Source organism: Anser brachyrhynchus (genome assembly GCF_964034855.1).
Source record: "Anser brachyrhynchus genome assembly, chromosome: 22".
NCBI classification, from domain to species: domain Eukaryota; kingdom Metazoa; phylum Chordata; class Aves; order Anseriformes; family Anatidae; genus Anser; species Anser brachyrhynchus.
Window position 1 is genome coordinate 4,284,053 of NC_137715.1, and position 14,819 is coordinate 4,298,871.

Genomic DNA, 14,819 nt, shown 5'->3' on the forward strand with positions numbered 1-14,819 from the left:
TGCTTTTATAGCAGGTGCGGTGCCTTAACCCTCCCAGCATCATGCCCTTTCTGCCCCCACCTTCCAAGCCCCTAACTCAGCCCAGCCGGGCTCGGTGCCCGCGGCAATTTCTGAGCACAGCTGGGGGCACCAGCGTGGGCTGTGCAGGGCCTCAGCATCCTCCAGAGGGGAAGATTTGGGGAAAAAGCAAGGACAGGGGTCCCCATCAGGTGGCACAAAGGCTGAAACCCCCCCAGCAAGCTGTTCCCCTACCCCGGAGCTGGAAGGGGAAACATTTGGAGGTCTCCCCATCCAGTGCTCCTGGAGCAGCATGTGGGGGCAGCAAGGGGGGGCGCAGGGAGGGGGTGCCCCGGTCTGGCTCCCCCATAACTCTCTAGGAACCCCCCCCATCATTTCCCTCCTCCCCTCGCAGCCCCCTCCAGCCCCCCTTCCCCCTCTCCGGGAGGTTTCCTGCCCCGCTTCTGCGCACGGATGCGCACAAAAGGAGACGAAAAGGCGAGGATGCTGCGGCCGGGGCGTCGAAAGCAGTTGCCATAGGGACCGTATCTGCGAGCATCGGCCTGGGCTTCGTTTGAAATCTCAGCCTCCCCTCTTTGTTTTAGCCCTTGCCGCAGCTCTGCTAGGAGTCCAACTGGGGCGTGAACCCCAATTCCCCCCTCCCCGTGCCAGGGGAGCCACCGGTGGGCAGCCGGTGGCTGCGGGAGGAAAAGCGTCGGCTGCTGGGGAGCTGTGGGGTGAACGGGGTGGGCACGGAGCAGGGAGCGAAGGGAAATGCAGCCAGACAGCTCCCAAAAAGCCGTACCCCTTGATGAAAGCAAGTGGGGGGGTGGTGACAGGGAGGGAAATGCAAGCAGACAGCCCCAGCGCGCTGATTAAAGGCGGGGGCACCGGGCTGACCTCGGGGGGCATTAACAAGAAGCAGGTTTGGGGCCGGAGAGACCCAGCAGCCAGAGCTGTCCCCCCCCACACACACCCCTCATGTCCCCCAGCCTGGCCCCGAAAAGCCCCCAAATCACCCCAAATCTCAGGAGGAGGCACCTTTCGCCCTTGCTAAAGGCAATGGGAAGGGCTCATCCATCAGTGGGACAGGTCTGGGGGAACCACACAGCGATGGGAGGAACGGGGCCGCCGGGGGCTACTCGAGACCCCCCCGGTTCGCTGACATCTCCGATAGCATCATTATCCCGACTAAACAAACCCAGCTCGATGGCTCGCTTTGTTTTCCTTTTAGGGCTCCAAAATATTTTGCATTTTAATCAAAACCACAGGACGCAGGAGACCCCTGATGCTGAGGGCATCCCACGCTCCCCTTCCAGTCCTGTGGCCGGCGAGATTGGGGCACGTAAAAGGAGCAAAATTGATAATATTTGAGCTCCCCGTGCTCAGGTTCACCCCGCAGCCGTGAGAGCAGGGCAATGTCCATCACACACAGCGATATGGCTGCTGGGATGGACACGAGGACGAGTTCATGAGGAATTTGTGAGCCGATGGGGTTTATTCCCCTGCTTCGAGGCGTGGAGAAAGCGTGGCAGGGCGCGGGATGCTGCTTGTGCTTCAGCTACAGCGGTGGCTGGAAAGGGGGGGAGATTTGGCAGCCAGTGCTTGGGATGCTCCAACCCCCCCGCCGTGGCCGCATCCTGCGCTCCCGGCTCGGTGCTGACCCCAGAGGAAAAAAATCCCAGAGGAAAAGCTCCTTTTGTCCCTGGGAGGTGGCATTCCTCAGGTGCAGCCCTGGTGGAGGAGGAAGGCGCAGGACGGGCGTTTGGTCTCCAGGAGCTCGCCAGAGACCTCAGCGAGAGCAAAACCGACGGGGGACACCCCCAGCGAGAAGGAAAGGAGCGGGGCTGGGGCATTGCAGCTGCTCTGCTCATCCCCGTCAGCTCACAGCCAGGCTGGATCACCTCCTCGCCCCAAATTGGGACAGGATGAACCCCCCCTGCTCCAGGATGGGGCTCGGACCCCCCCCTTCCCCATCCCTTCCCCCGAACCTGCCACCCCCCCGCTCACTGTGGATGTCACGGGGCCGTGCCAGAAACCCACAGAGGCAGGGGGAGAAATGGGAACCGAGGTTGATTTAATGACCCCGAGCCTTTGGGGCCAGTGACCGGGGCTGGCAGGATGAGCGATGGGCAGCGGGGCGAGCGCGGCGATGAATCTTGCTGTCGGGAGAGGTCCGGGATGCAGTCAGCGCGAGCGTGCAGGTGGTCACAGCAGGCTGAGTTCCTGAGTCTGGCAGCAAAGGGAGTAAAAAGGGGAACGGCATCCCCTGGTAGGCGTCTGGGCTGCTTCCTGACAGCCAGGGGACGGCAGGAGGGGAGGCAAAGCGCTGCCAGCAGCTTTCTGCTGGGCAGCTCCCAGCTGCTCGCTGGGTTTTCTGAAGTTTGGGCCAAGAAAAGCAACGCGGATGCTCTGGGGGGGATCGTCCAGCTCCAGGATGCTGCGTGATGGCCCCGTCCCCGTAGCACCGTGCGCTGGGATGGACGCAGAAAGCAGCCCTGTGCCTGGCAGGGCAGAAAATCCCCTGATCTGTGGGCTGGCACCTTGATTTTTGCCAATGAATAAATAGAGCGACAGCATCTCTGAGCGCTTGGCAAGGAACTGCTCAGCTTCCCGGGTGTCTGTGAGGGGCAGGGATCAGCTCCCTGCTTCCCGCGTGGGGAAACCGAGGCACAGCAGAGTTAGCTGGAGATATTTCTAACGCATCCACTAACTCCATGCCCACCTGGTGTGATGATGGGAGAAGGGAGGAGGGAGGCAAAATGCCCCTGGGTCTTGCCTGGGCAACGTGTATGCTGGAAAGCAGCTTGAAAAGCAGCCCACAGCAGGCTGAGCACTGGAGCAATTAAATAAATGTCCACTTCCAGAAAGAATTTATTTAAAAAAAAAAAAAGGAATGAAGAAAAAAGAAAACACTGAGCCCATCTAAAAGTCAAGGGAAAGAAACCCCAGTCCTGCCCCGTTCCGCTCCCCGCCTTGCTCCGTCCTTATCACCGCCGTGGAGGATTTGACGCTCATCTCCTCCTAACAGCGGAGTTCCTGATCCAGCAGCAGCAAAACCGAATCAATCGGTTCCCAAAAGCCAGGCTGGTGAGAAGAAAGGCAGCCCTGCCCCTGGCATGTGGAACCAATCCATACCTTAAGCAGAAAAATATTGATAAGGTGGCTGCCGCAGACGTATTTATGTCCTTCCTTATACGTGCCACGAGCAGAGAGTTTCTCCCCCCTGCCTGGCCCTGAGCAGAGCGTTATTTTAAATTGTGCAAAATCGCCTCGCTTGCTCGGGGAGGCAAAGCACAGTCTATTTTTACCATCTCATGATTTTGCCATCGCTCCATCCCGAGGAGGGATCGAGTTTCCTGGACATCGTGGGCTCCGCTCGCGGGAGATTCCTTCGCTCGGTCCTTATAAGGCACCAGAGATTCGTCCCCGCCAGCACCGCGAGTCCCCCCTGCCGCGCTCGGGTGATGGATCACGCTGGAAGGACAGCGAGAGGAAGAAAAAAAAGGAAGGGAAGGAGGATGGGAAGCCTTGGGGCTGGAGATTAACAAGTGAAAAAGACAAGGCGGGGGGGGGAAGGTTGGAGAGAGGCATTAGGAGAAATTACAGGCATGGAAATCGAGGAGTATAATCGAAACCAGACTGGGACACTTTGACAGTAATGGAAATCAGGTTTGGGGGAGTTTGGGGAACGTCATGTCCCTCCTGCCCTGGAGACCTGCAGTTGGGGTGCTTGGAGCCTTCGCCCCATGCTGGACACCAGCCTGCGAGGCTGCAGCCCCCCACACCACCCCTCCCGTGTTTCCAAGCCACCACCGAGGACACCCAGGAGCCAAAATCAACCTGTGATCTCTGCTCGGGACCCGCAGGCAGCACCAGGGGAGCTCCCTGGCCTCAACCCACAGCTCCTGGCCACGCACCCCCATGTCTTCCCGAGCCCTCCTGCCCTCCTCGCTGCTGCGCACCGTCCCCAGCACCAACGGTCCATCTCTGCGTGATCCGCCCGGATTTGTACCACCAACACCGACAGGTTGCGGCGGTACCGGTGAGTACAAAAGACACCGAGAACACGCTGAGACAGCGGGAGCTTCGTCCCCAGGCCAGGGTGGGAACATCCGAGTGGGCAAAAGCAGCCCCAGGTTTGGGATGCTGCCACTGTCTTAGTCCCATCCCGTGGGAATAACTCCCTGCAGAGCACAGGCTCGGGTTTTTGGAGCGCTCCACACATTTTGCAGGCTGCGTGCACCCCCTGAGTAAGGGGGAAAGGGGAGGTGTTAAGGGCAGCCCCTCCCCAGCTTTCTAAATGCAGAGAGCTGTTTGCCCCTGAATGGTAAAAAAAAAAAAGCTGCTGCATGAGCCTGGGGCCACCCAGAGCTCCCCACGGAAGGCGCTCGGTGGTTTCTAAATCGCCGTTGAAGATGGAGCTGCTCACCCCATAGCTCCCTGCCAGCTCCTTTGCGGAGAGCAAATGGGTGGTTGCGAAGCTGCCAGAGGCGCCCAGCAGCTGACGGGAGCGAGCAGCACGGCCACGAGCCCAGCGCACGGGAGCTGACCTTGGCCTCGAGCCTTAAAAGCTTTCAAGTGCCCAATTCCCACTGATCGAACGGAGAACCAGAGGGAGCCCTCGGCTTCCCCCCGTGGCTTCGAGCTCTCTAGAGGCGGGCTTGGCCCTTGCCAAGCGGCTCAAGGTGCAAATTTCTCAGGAAAGGTGGCCGAGAGGGTGCAAATGACCAAAAAAAAAAAAATAATCCTCTCCTCTTTCTTTTTCCACTGCGGAAGAATGTGTTTTTTGTTCCCGATCTGCATGAATTCCTCCCCGCCCCGCAGGGATGGTCCTTGGAGGAGGTGGCTCCCGGCAGAACGAAGCCCCACGCTGAAGCCTGCAGCGCGAGCCCCCAGCCCCATTTCCAGCCCTAATTCGCCCCCTGCTCCCGGCACAGCCACGGCCCTCGAAGCCCATCCCGTAACGCTGCGGCACCCGCGCTCCGCCCGGGCTTTTCTTTGCCTTTTCCTTTATTTATGCTCTCCACGCTGGCTGCGAACAGCTGGGGCAGCACGCTGCTCTTTTCCCAACGTGTATTATTTATTCATCGTTATTTATAACTTACCATTACCGCGTTGCTGTCTTTGTCGGGAAGGTAATTACCTATGCTTTTTAGTAAAATCAATAAAAAGTTTGAAGGCAGGGACTCGCGCCGAGTGTTTAACTCGTGCTATTTCTGGGGGCCCCACAAGTCCTGGTGGGGCGGCAGGAGAGGGGGAAAACATTGCTGATGTTTGCTTGGAGACCTCTGGACTTTGAAGCGCGCGGGGGGAAGACCTTGACGAGCCTGAGGAGAGATAACGAGAGCTCGAGACGGGTGCTCTGGCCTTGAGAGGGACTTGATGCAAAACTTCCCCGAGCTGTAATTGGGCTCTTGCTAATTAAACCTTCCCGTCCTGGAGGAGGGAGGCACGCCAGGCACAGCTGTGTCTCCCAGGGGTGATGTTTTCGCCGACGGGACGCTTCGCTTGGGGCCGCCGCGGGCTCGGTCCCAAACCAGCCCCGCGGAGGCGTTTTGGCCCCCAGCTCCTCCAAGCACATGCGAAGCAGCCGCGCTTTCCTGGGCTGCTCTGAGCCCCGTCCTCCTCCCCGCTCCCACCTCACCTCTCTGCTCCTTGGTTTCAGCCCCAGCCACGTGTTTTTTTTTTTGCACATCCCCATTTACCAACATGGGCAAGCCCAACCAGCTACCTGGAGCCAGGAGCCCCCCGCTGCTCCTCCAGCAGCGAATCCCCTGTTTGTGAATCCCCCAGCCCGAAAGGAGGCCAGGAGCCAGCACAAACCCCAAAAGCCCTTTTTCCCCTTACAGGCAGCTTGCAGATGAGCCGTTCACCACCGTGCTCTCAAGGCAAAACCAGCCCTGCTGGAGGCCAGCGCTGTGCCAGTCCCTGTGGCATCGTCCCACCGTGGCCGAGCAGGAGCTGGAGCATCACCAAGACACAATTTTGGATCTCCCAATGGCCACGAGCTGTCCCAGGAGCGTGGCCAGCCGTGCTCGTACGCGGAGCTGATTGTGGGTGGATGTAGCTCTCGGTACAACTTGGAGGACATCATTGGTTGCTGTCCTGCAACCCCCACCGGCAGCCAAAAGGACGATCCCAGAGCAAATAAACCCCTGGAGCCTTTGGTTTTAATTCAGAGAGGTGACAGCAGACTTTTAAGAGGCTTTTTGTCATTGCGTGGAGCCAGGAAAGGGCCACAACCTTTCTGGGACAGAAAAAAAAAATAAAAGTGGGGCCGGGGGGGGGATGGATTTAATGAAAAGCGCTGGCGAGCCCCGTCACCAAAGGAGCCGCGCAGGGCTGGGATGGGAGCAGAAGTTTTCACTTACCTTCGCTGGCTGCCAGCCCAGCCTCGTGCAGATGCGGCCCAGCTGAGCGGCCGTCTCTGTCCGCCTGGCTCTGGTTTGTGTCGCCGTGATGGTTTTTATTTTTCCCGGGGTGACTCGTGCCGCGGTGTCAGACCCTCCTGCAAAGTCCTCGCTCGGCGCTGGGGTCGGGGAGCTCCTCTCGCGCGCGCTGCGCCCTCGAACAAAGCCCCCAGAGCCCAGCGAGTGCGTCCCATCACAGGGGGGGGCAGATCCCAAATCGCTCCGGGAAGGAAGGATGCGTAAAACGGCCCAAGGAAGCAGCCCGGCTCGCTGCAGCAAAGCAACAAAAGCAACTCCAACTGCAAGAGACCCGGGCTGCTCCCCCCGCTGCGCCCAGCCCCACCAGATGTCCGCAGGCAGCTTTGCCCCATTTCCAAGCATTCAAAAGGGATAGAGAGAGGGGTGCTGAGCTCATGGCTGGGGTGGGCAGCACTCCCATACCCCACGCCCCGGCTTTGGCGGGCGCTGCCCTGTCCCCACCTGGCCCCGGCACGCCTTTCTGGCCAGCAAACCCACGGCCATGTGGCTCACACGTGTGTTCCCGCGTCTCCGTGCCGGAGAACAAACGGCGGCTTCAGTTTAATCCTATTTAAAGAGGGACTTTCCTCAGAGCCCTTCCCGGCTGCCCGTTGGAGCGGGGCGAGCCGGGAGCTGCCGACCCCGCACCCCTCGGCGGGTCGGTGGCTCCCTTTTCAAGAGGAATTCTAGCCTGCGCCCATCAGCGTGACAAAGACCCCATCCCAACGCAGCACAAAGCTGAGAGACAGCCAGACAGCAGCCCCGGCCCCATAAAGGACGCCCCCTGCTCCATCCCGTGCTGGGTAAAGGCATTTGGGGCAGGGTGGCAAAGCCATGGGGTGAAGGAGTCCCTCTTCTCTCCCAGCCCCAGGAGCCGCCCCTGGCGCCAGAGTTTCTGGGCGGTTTCCAACAAACCTCCTCACCGAAGCCACACAAAACCCATTGCTTTTTTCCAACAAGCCCCACAAAGAGCGTTTCTGGTGCTGACACACCAAGGCGGGGGCCAAACCGAGCTGGGGAAAGGCCGTGACATTTCCAACTGCCTCTCCTTTACACGCAGCTTAACAACTCAGCACCACGGGACCGGGGCTGGGCAGGATCGGGACGGGGCTGCCCTGGAATAAGTTGAAAGCGGAGGGAGCAGCACGCGGGGAGATTTTTAGGAAATGAAGGATGTCATTATGGGTTTTACACCTGAGGGTGGATTTACGAAGAGGAGCAGGTGGCTTTACAAAGAGGAGCAGGTGGCTGCCGCTCCGGGCACGGCAGCATCTCCTCCTCGCTGCTGGGGATTTCCCTTTGTCACCCGGAGGGTTGGCACAGACCTGGCAAGGGTCGTGGTCCTGGGGGTGTCACCAGCACCTGCAGGATGCTGTGCCTTGCCCACGCACCCAGAGGAGGTCCGGTGAGCCCACCCCCGCCTCAGCCCTCCACCCACGGGCACTGACCTGCCCGGAGCCTCTCTCTGAGCCTGCAGCATAGTTAAAAAAAAAACCATTAACGAGCCCGTGGTGAGGACAGGGACTGGTGGAGAGCTGGAGCGGGGCGTGCAGGGATGGGCGGATGGAGGCGTTGGAGGGGATGGAGAGAGATGGACGGATGGATAAAGGGATGGATGGCTGGACAGAGGCATGGATGGACGGACGGCAGAGGAGGGTGCACAGATGGACACCAACACCGGGGGGAGCGCACCCCAAAAGCGCTTTGTGGGAGGGCGGCGGGGTCTTGTTGGGGCGGGGGGGGGGGGTCCGGGCTTTGTGTGCCGACAGAGGAGGGTGCTGGCTCTGCTGCTCGCCGTGATGCTCCGGGGGCGGAGAGGAGGAGGAGGAGGAGGAGGGACTTGCAGCCCTTTTCTGGTGCTGCCGAGGCGGCGGGCGGCAGAGGGAGGGCAGCCCGGCCGCGCACCCGCTGCTCGGGGGATGCGAGGCGACCCCCGCGCACCATGGCCGGGCTCCTGCCGCTGCTGCTGCTCCTGCTGCCGGCGGTGAGTGCCGGGCCGGGAGGCGGGGAGGGCTGCTCGCAGGTGCCCGGGGAGCCCCGAGCCCCGGAGGGAGCGGGGAAGGAGCCCGGGGGGGTCCCCGGGTCCCGCAGGCGCCAGGCGGAGGTGGGATGGAGAGGAGCCGGGGTACCCCGGCGCTGCGCCCCCGGGGCTCTCCAGCCTCCTGTTTGGAGGGTCCCGGGGGTAGCGGGCAAGCGGAAGGCGGGGAGGGCAAATGTAGAGGGCTGAAGGGTCCCGGAGGCACCGGGCAGCCGGGCTGGAGGGTCCCCCGGGTGGGCGAGCGGAGCGCGGCTGGGCGCAGAGGGAGGGGAGCGGGGAGGTGGGTGGGGATGGGGACCCCCTCGGGATGGCTTGTGCAGCCCCTCGCGTCCTGCCAGCACCGAGCTGGGCTCTGCCATCCCTTTTCTCCCGGGAAAAAGGGTGGTGGTGGTGTGGGGGGGGGGAGCAGCCCCACCCCTGTGCCTCCATCTCCTGAACCCCATGGCCCCAAACCTTCCCCCTAACCTGCCCGGCTCCAAACTCAACGCCCTGTAGGAAGGGCAAAGCTTTCCTCCCCGCAGCGTGAGCCCCCCGGACAGGCACAGCCTCAGCCTGTGCCACAGACAAAACTTTAGGGCGTGGGGGGGCAGGGAAGAGGGGGATGCCCGGAGCAGGACACACGGACTGGGCACACCAGGACAGACGGAGCTACCTGGGGCAGAAACAGGGCTTTTGCTGCAGCAGGATTTGATGGCGAGGGTCCCGGAGGGCTCGGCAGGCAGCAGGACACCTTTTGGGCAAATGTTAAACCCTGTGCTTCAGCGGTTTCATTCAGAGACCGAGGAGGAGAGCGGGGCCGGGGGCTCTGTGCCAGAGGGTCCCCTTCCCTCGGACACCCGTGGGTCAGGGGCCGGGCTGGCCGAGCTTCCCAGGACCGGGTGGCAGAGAAAGCAAGACCTGATCCCAGCCAATATGATTCAAGTGATTTCAGCCCTGGGAAATTCCTCCCTCCTGGAGCAGCCTCCTGCAGCCAGGCAGGGCTTCGGGGTCCCCCAAACCCTGCAGCCACCTCCCCAGGTCAGGGCTGGATGTGTCCCCAAGGATTACACCTGCCGAGCCCACCCAGCCCCGCAGGAGAGCTGGGGAGGAGGAACCCCACTGCCCCCCTGATCCCTCACCGGGACAGATCTAGAGGTGCTCCCACAGCTGTGGCTGCAGCCCCAGGGCCACCCCAAACCCCAAGAACCCCAATTTCATGGCTCGTTACCTGTGCTGCTGGGACAGGAGCTCAGCAGGGGAGGAGGCAGAGCCCTGCCCGTCCTGCCGCGCCGAGGGCTGGCCAGACCCGGCGAGCTCAGACGTGGCTCTTCGCGCTGCCCAAAGTTTGGGGAGTGCTCGGAGCCAGGGGCTTGGCCTTTTCTAGACAGGGTGCATAGCCAAAAAATGCAGAGCCCGCCTGTCAGGCTCGCGGGCGGTTCGGATCCAGGCTTGCCGCTGGGCCCATCTCCAGCTGCAGCGTCGCCGCCGTTCCCCACTCCGGCGCAACGCGCTTTTTTGTGCCAGGGCTGGGAAGATAATGGTGCCTCACAGAACTCGCTCTGCGTAGCTCTTCCTCCAAGGCCATCTCCTCAACCGGCAGCATCTGCTAGGGGAGAGAAACGTACAGGAACAACTCAGAAAGCAATTAAAAGCTCACAAAGGTGTTGCTCGCACCCTCTGCGCGTCCCCCCTCCTCGGTCCGGCTGTCAAGATGCTTTATAGTGTTAATACCTGTGGCTTTGTCAACAGGAGTTGTGTTAATAACATGCACATTTCAGCGGGCTAATGCAGACCATGTGCCCCCCTCATAAGCGTGTTAATCTTTACGAATGTTTCAGTGCTCGAGGTGGAGCTGAAAGGGAAATGCAGGCGGGGGGGGGGGGGCGCAGCACCTGGGACTGGAAGTTGCCTTTTCCACACCATTTAGAAGCGCTGAGGGTAGGACCTGGCAGCGGGAGGGGGAAGCACAGGGTGTCCCTCAGCAGCCTGAGGAGAGCAGGGGGAAGCTGTCGGGGCTCCGGGTTTTGCACGGAGGAAACGAGGCAGCCGGGTCCTGGCCCCGCGGGGCTGCTCGCAGCTGCCTCGGGCGCGGGCGGCGTGGGAGAGCTGGCTGCTGCTGGCCCCAGCTGCTGGCCCCAGCCTTCCCAGCACTATTTATAGCCAGGCACGTTGGGATGCTTCCCTCCTTCCCAGCCGCTGCTGCGGGGAGCAGAAACCTGCCCGAGCGTGGGGGGATTGCTGCAGAGGATGGGGCAGAGGGAGCAGCAGGGCGAGCTCCAGCCCTGGGTGGCTGCAAGCAGCGGGGCACATCCCTGCTGCCTGGCTGAGTCCCTGCTGCAAAGCGAGCCCGTTTCTCACCCCCCCCCCCCAACCCATTCATTCCCCAGCTGGTGTCTGGGGGCGCTGGAAGTGCCCCCCATGCCAAATCCTCTCTCGCCCGTGCAGCCAGGGCCCGGTGCCAGGTCAGGCTGGCGAAGCAGCGCCAGCCAGGAGAGCGCATGCTTTCCAGCGCAGGGTAATTGGAGCACTTTGTCATTCAGCTGCCTATAATTGGCGCTCCATTGTCTCAGGCCGGGCCGGATGATGCCGGATGATGCACCCGTGAGTTCATAACGCCGCATTGTGCGAAGAAGAGAGGCGGCCAAGTGGCTGACAAGGCATCCAGATGCGTGGGGACGCAGGGAGGGGGAGCTCCTCCACGCTCCTGTTGAGTTTCTTCCCCCAGACCAGGCTCAGCCTGATGGCAAAGGGATGGCGGGTCCGACCCGCAGCCCGGCCAGCGCTGCTCCCTGCTGCAAAGTGCATGTGCAGCGGGGCTCCAAACCGCACTGCTCATGGCACTTTTATTGCTTCCATATGTGATGACAGGTTTTATAAGCAAATACACTCACTCCCATTAGACGGCTGAAGCTCTCTCTGCTCCTTTTAAAGTCTTCATTTCCATCGTGGGGGCTGATTTCCAATCGCGATGCTCAGCGAGAGCATGGCACGGAGCAGGGACCCCAGCCCTCCAAACCCTCCCTGGGGGCTGGCAGGTTTCCCTGCAGCCAGCCTGGAGGTGATGCCCTGCTGCCCGCCAGGCAGGGAAGGGCTGAGCCTTTTGGGATGGCACAGCATCCTCAGGGGGAGCAGGGGAGAGATGAGAACAAACAGTGCCGTTACCCTGCTTCCCCCATCGCATCCACCAGCCGCAGGCTCTCATCGCCTCCATCAGTAACACTTCGAGGGGCTTTCCAAATGAGCGAGTTCTGCCTAGGAAAACCATTTAACTCCCCTTTCGCCCGAGCCCTGCATTTAATACACGATTCCCCTTTAGCCCAGACATCGGGTGTCCACCCCACGGCACAACCCTGCCTGGATGCCACGTGTTTCTCTGCCCACCCTTGCAGGGGGAATCCCGTGCCCAGAGTCACCTCCCAGCTCTGTTTTCTCTCCCAGGGACCCGCCTGGGGCTCCAAGGACAAGTGCTTCACCAAGATGTACACGACGAGCGGGGAGTGCTGCAAAGCCTGCAACCTGGGCGAGGGGGTGGTGCAGCCCTGCGGGGTCAACCAGACCGTCTGCGAGCCCTGCCTGGACAGTGAGTACCTGCTCCCCCCCCCGCCGAGGGTGCTGGGCACAGGGGGGTTTTGGGGACCACAGGCAGGCACCAGGGTCCTCCCCGCGTGCATCCCCTTGGAAGAGCTGCGTGGGTGCGCTTTGTGCTGCTGGCTGCAGCCTCCCGGTGCCCAGCTCCTGCACAAACGCACCCAAAGGGCAGCGTTACTCCCAGGATTTCCCCCAGTCCTTCAGACAGCTGCCCAGCAAATCCCAGCCCCAGATACAGCGACTGCCCCGTTCTGGGACCCGCTGGTGCCAGGCATGTTTGCAGGCCCCCTTCCAGGGCACCGCTCCCCCCGGTGTCCCCCAGCTCCTCACCAGCACTGCCCTCCAGTACTTCCCCCTGCTCACACCACGGTCTCCCAGCGAGCCACCTGTACCACTGCTGTTTTTACCTTGTAAAGGCTGCAAAATAAAGCTAGGGGAGGGAGAAGCAAATCACACAGGCTCCCGATACAGAAGTGGGGGGGACAGTTTTCTGCTGGCCAACTCCAGGCACATTGCCTATGTCAAATGCTTCATAAATGTCGGTCAGGTTTGTGCTGGCGGGCTGGGTAAACGCTTACAGATGAAGTGGCCCAACTATTAGCGTTTAAACAATGCCGTGATAGGCGTAAGGAATCTGCCCTTCAAATTTACTGCTGCAAACCCTTTGAAGACCTGGGGACAAGTATATGTAGGAAAATCTGTGCCAGCCAAGCCCAGACTGCTCCGGGGAAGTGGTTTGAGAGGGGGAAGGGGCAGAGCACAGCCATGGGGGAAGTGAAAGGGGCAGAGACTGGTGGGGGAGAAGCCCTATAACCAGAGAAGCCCCATAACCAGAGCGGCACCGGCACAGAGCAGCGTCAGGGCAGTGCTAAAAATACCTCTGCCTTCCTGCAAAATCGATGAAGGGCGCTCGCCCTCCGAGCAGCTGGGGAGGCTGCAACCCACCGGCTGCAACCTTGGGGCGGGCTCACTCGCTGCTCCTGGCTCCAGCCCAGCTCCCGGGATGCAGGGCTGCAAACCCAGAGGGCACGGCAGGGCTGCTTTGTGCTCCAGAGATGCTCCGATGGGAACGCCTCACGTAAGCCCCTCCGTTTCCAGGCTGGGGGATGGCCTCCTTCCCATCTTCTTTCTGGGAACTGGGGGTGGAAGGGAGTTTCCACCCTCCCTGGAGGATGGCGGGTGCAGAGGTTACAGAGAGACCTCGACCTGGCTGCGCGAGCCAGGGCACGGGTGTTGGTGGCTGTATGGGAGTGCTGCTGCTCTGGTTTGCACCCCAGATTCCCCTGCCCGGCCCCAGTAGGATTAACCTCCGGCACCGACTGCGGTGGGTCAGGGAGGTGAGCTGGAAAGCATCGAGACCAAAAGGCCTGCTCCCTTCCTCCAGCCCTGCAGGGATAAGGGCAGGCAGGGCCAAACGCTCCCAGCGCCACCCTTTGCACCTTGCTTGGCTTTGCTGCCAAAGGGCCAGCAAGGCTGGCTGCTCCTGGCACCCCTCCGTGCCTCAGTTTCCCCCACAGCCCTCCATCCGCCCCCCAACCCCATGGCTCACACCCCCCAGTTGGGAGCTTCCCCCTCTCCCTGATATGCTCCTCACTCACCCAAGCCCATGGTGTAAATCCCAGGGCAGGATCAGGCCTCCACCACGCCACTGGGCAGCGAGGGGACAACCCGGCCCCTCGTTGCATCAACTGGGACTGGCAAACAAACCGCAGAGTTGCAAAGAAAAGGGGAACCAACCTTGCTGCTGGCCATCCTGCTTTCTACCCCCAGCCCTGCCCCAGCTGCAGGTGTTCGTTGTCGACGCAGCAGGGGCTGAGCCCCAAAATTCATCAGCTGGGAGCTGCTGGGTGGGGCTGATGGATGGGTGCTGGGGGTGCGGGTGCTGAAAGGTCCCCAGTTGCCCTCTGAGCCCAGCGGGGGGATTTCTGGGGATGGAGAGGAGACCTGCAGACCCATCACCAGCCCGTGCTGGGATGGAGACGGGATCCTTTGGGAGCTGCTTCCACCCTTCTCCCCCAGCCTGGGCTCCCACCGCCCCCAGGGGTGCTGCATGGGCAGCCCCTTCCCTGCAGAAAGCCCCGGCTGCCGGGCACGGGGAACGTGGGCACGAAAATCCCCACCTCCACCCCAGGCTGCCTCCAGGGCTTCGCCTTGGGCAGCCTCCCAACCCATCGGCCAAACGGTTTCGCAAAGAATTTTTGCTCCTATCACAGCAGCACCCCTGTCAAAGCCTGAAGGCAGCCCAAATGGCCACTTGCTTTTTTATTATAATTTTTCTTCTCTCCCTCCCTTGCCACACACCCCCCCCCCCCGCCCCCGATGGCTGCCTCATGATTTATTTATCCCCCTTCGCCAGCCTCCATCGCTGCGGGAGGGAGGGGGGCCCCGGCTGAATCTCAGCTGTAATTTGCTCAGCTCCGATACCTTGCTGCCACTGAAAATGTGCCCACTCAGCCGTATGCCTTTCCTGGCCACTTCCCCGCTCTAATGGTGCCTATCAATAATTCAGAATAATGCGAGGGATGAGTCCAGGTTAATGGGAGCCGCGCACGCCAGCAGCCGACCCAGCGCGGCTCTGCCTCCGCTCGGCCGGGCAGGGGCTGCTCGCCCAGCCGAGGCCCCCCCTGCCATTAGCTGCATCCGCTGCTTTTGGCACGGTTTGCGCGTGACACGGTGATGTATGGCACAAGTGCGAGGGGGCTGGTGCAGAAGCCCCTGTCCCCGAAGGAGAAGGAACGGCTTTGGGGAGCCCCGGTGACATCCCGGTGCTGGCTCGGTGCCCCTTG

General features: G+C 61.5%; 1 protein-coding gene and 1 long non-coding RNA gene across 5 annotated transcripts in view; one reads left to right on the forward strand and one right to left on the reverse strand.

Moving 5' to 3' along the window:
• Positions 1 to 25: 25 nt before the first annotated feature.
• Positions 26 to 11,877, reverse strand: LOC308181777. 4 transcript variants are annotated; one of them, XR_013941574.1, is made up of 5 exons: positions 9,674 to 11,877; positions 6,372 to 6,680; positions 5,848 to 6,247; positions 5,106 to 5,327; positions 26 to 3,474 (listed from the first exon to the last, which is right to left on the reverse strand). It is a non-coding gene; the product is annotated as an uncharacterized lncRNA (long non-coding RNA). The 4 variants fall into 4 exon arrangements; XR_013941575.1 differs by lacking the exon at positions 26 to 3,474 and having other exon boundaries at positions 4,036 to 5,327; positions 6,372 to 6,508; XR_013941576.1 differs by lacking the exon at positions 26 to 3,474 and having other exon boundaries at positions 4,036 to 5,327; positions 5,848 to 6,243.
• Positions 8,256 to 14,819, forward strand: part of NGFR (nerve growth factor receptor) — a 14,649-nt gene continuing 8,085 nt past the window's right edge. The window contains exons 1-2 of the mRNA XM_080565361.1: positions 8,256 to 8,412; positions 11,884 to 12,025. Coding sequence (XP_080421487.1) covers positions 8,371 to 8,412; positions 11,884 to 12,025 — 184 coding nt within the window. The 5' untranslated portion in view covers positions 8,256 to 8,370. The remainder of the gene's footprint in view (positions 8,413 to 11,883; positions 12,026 to 14,819) is intronic.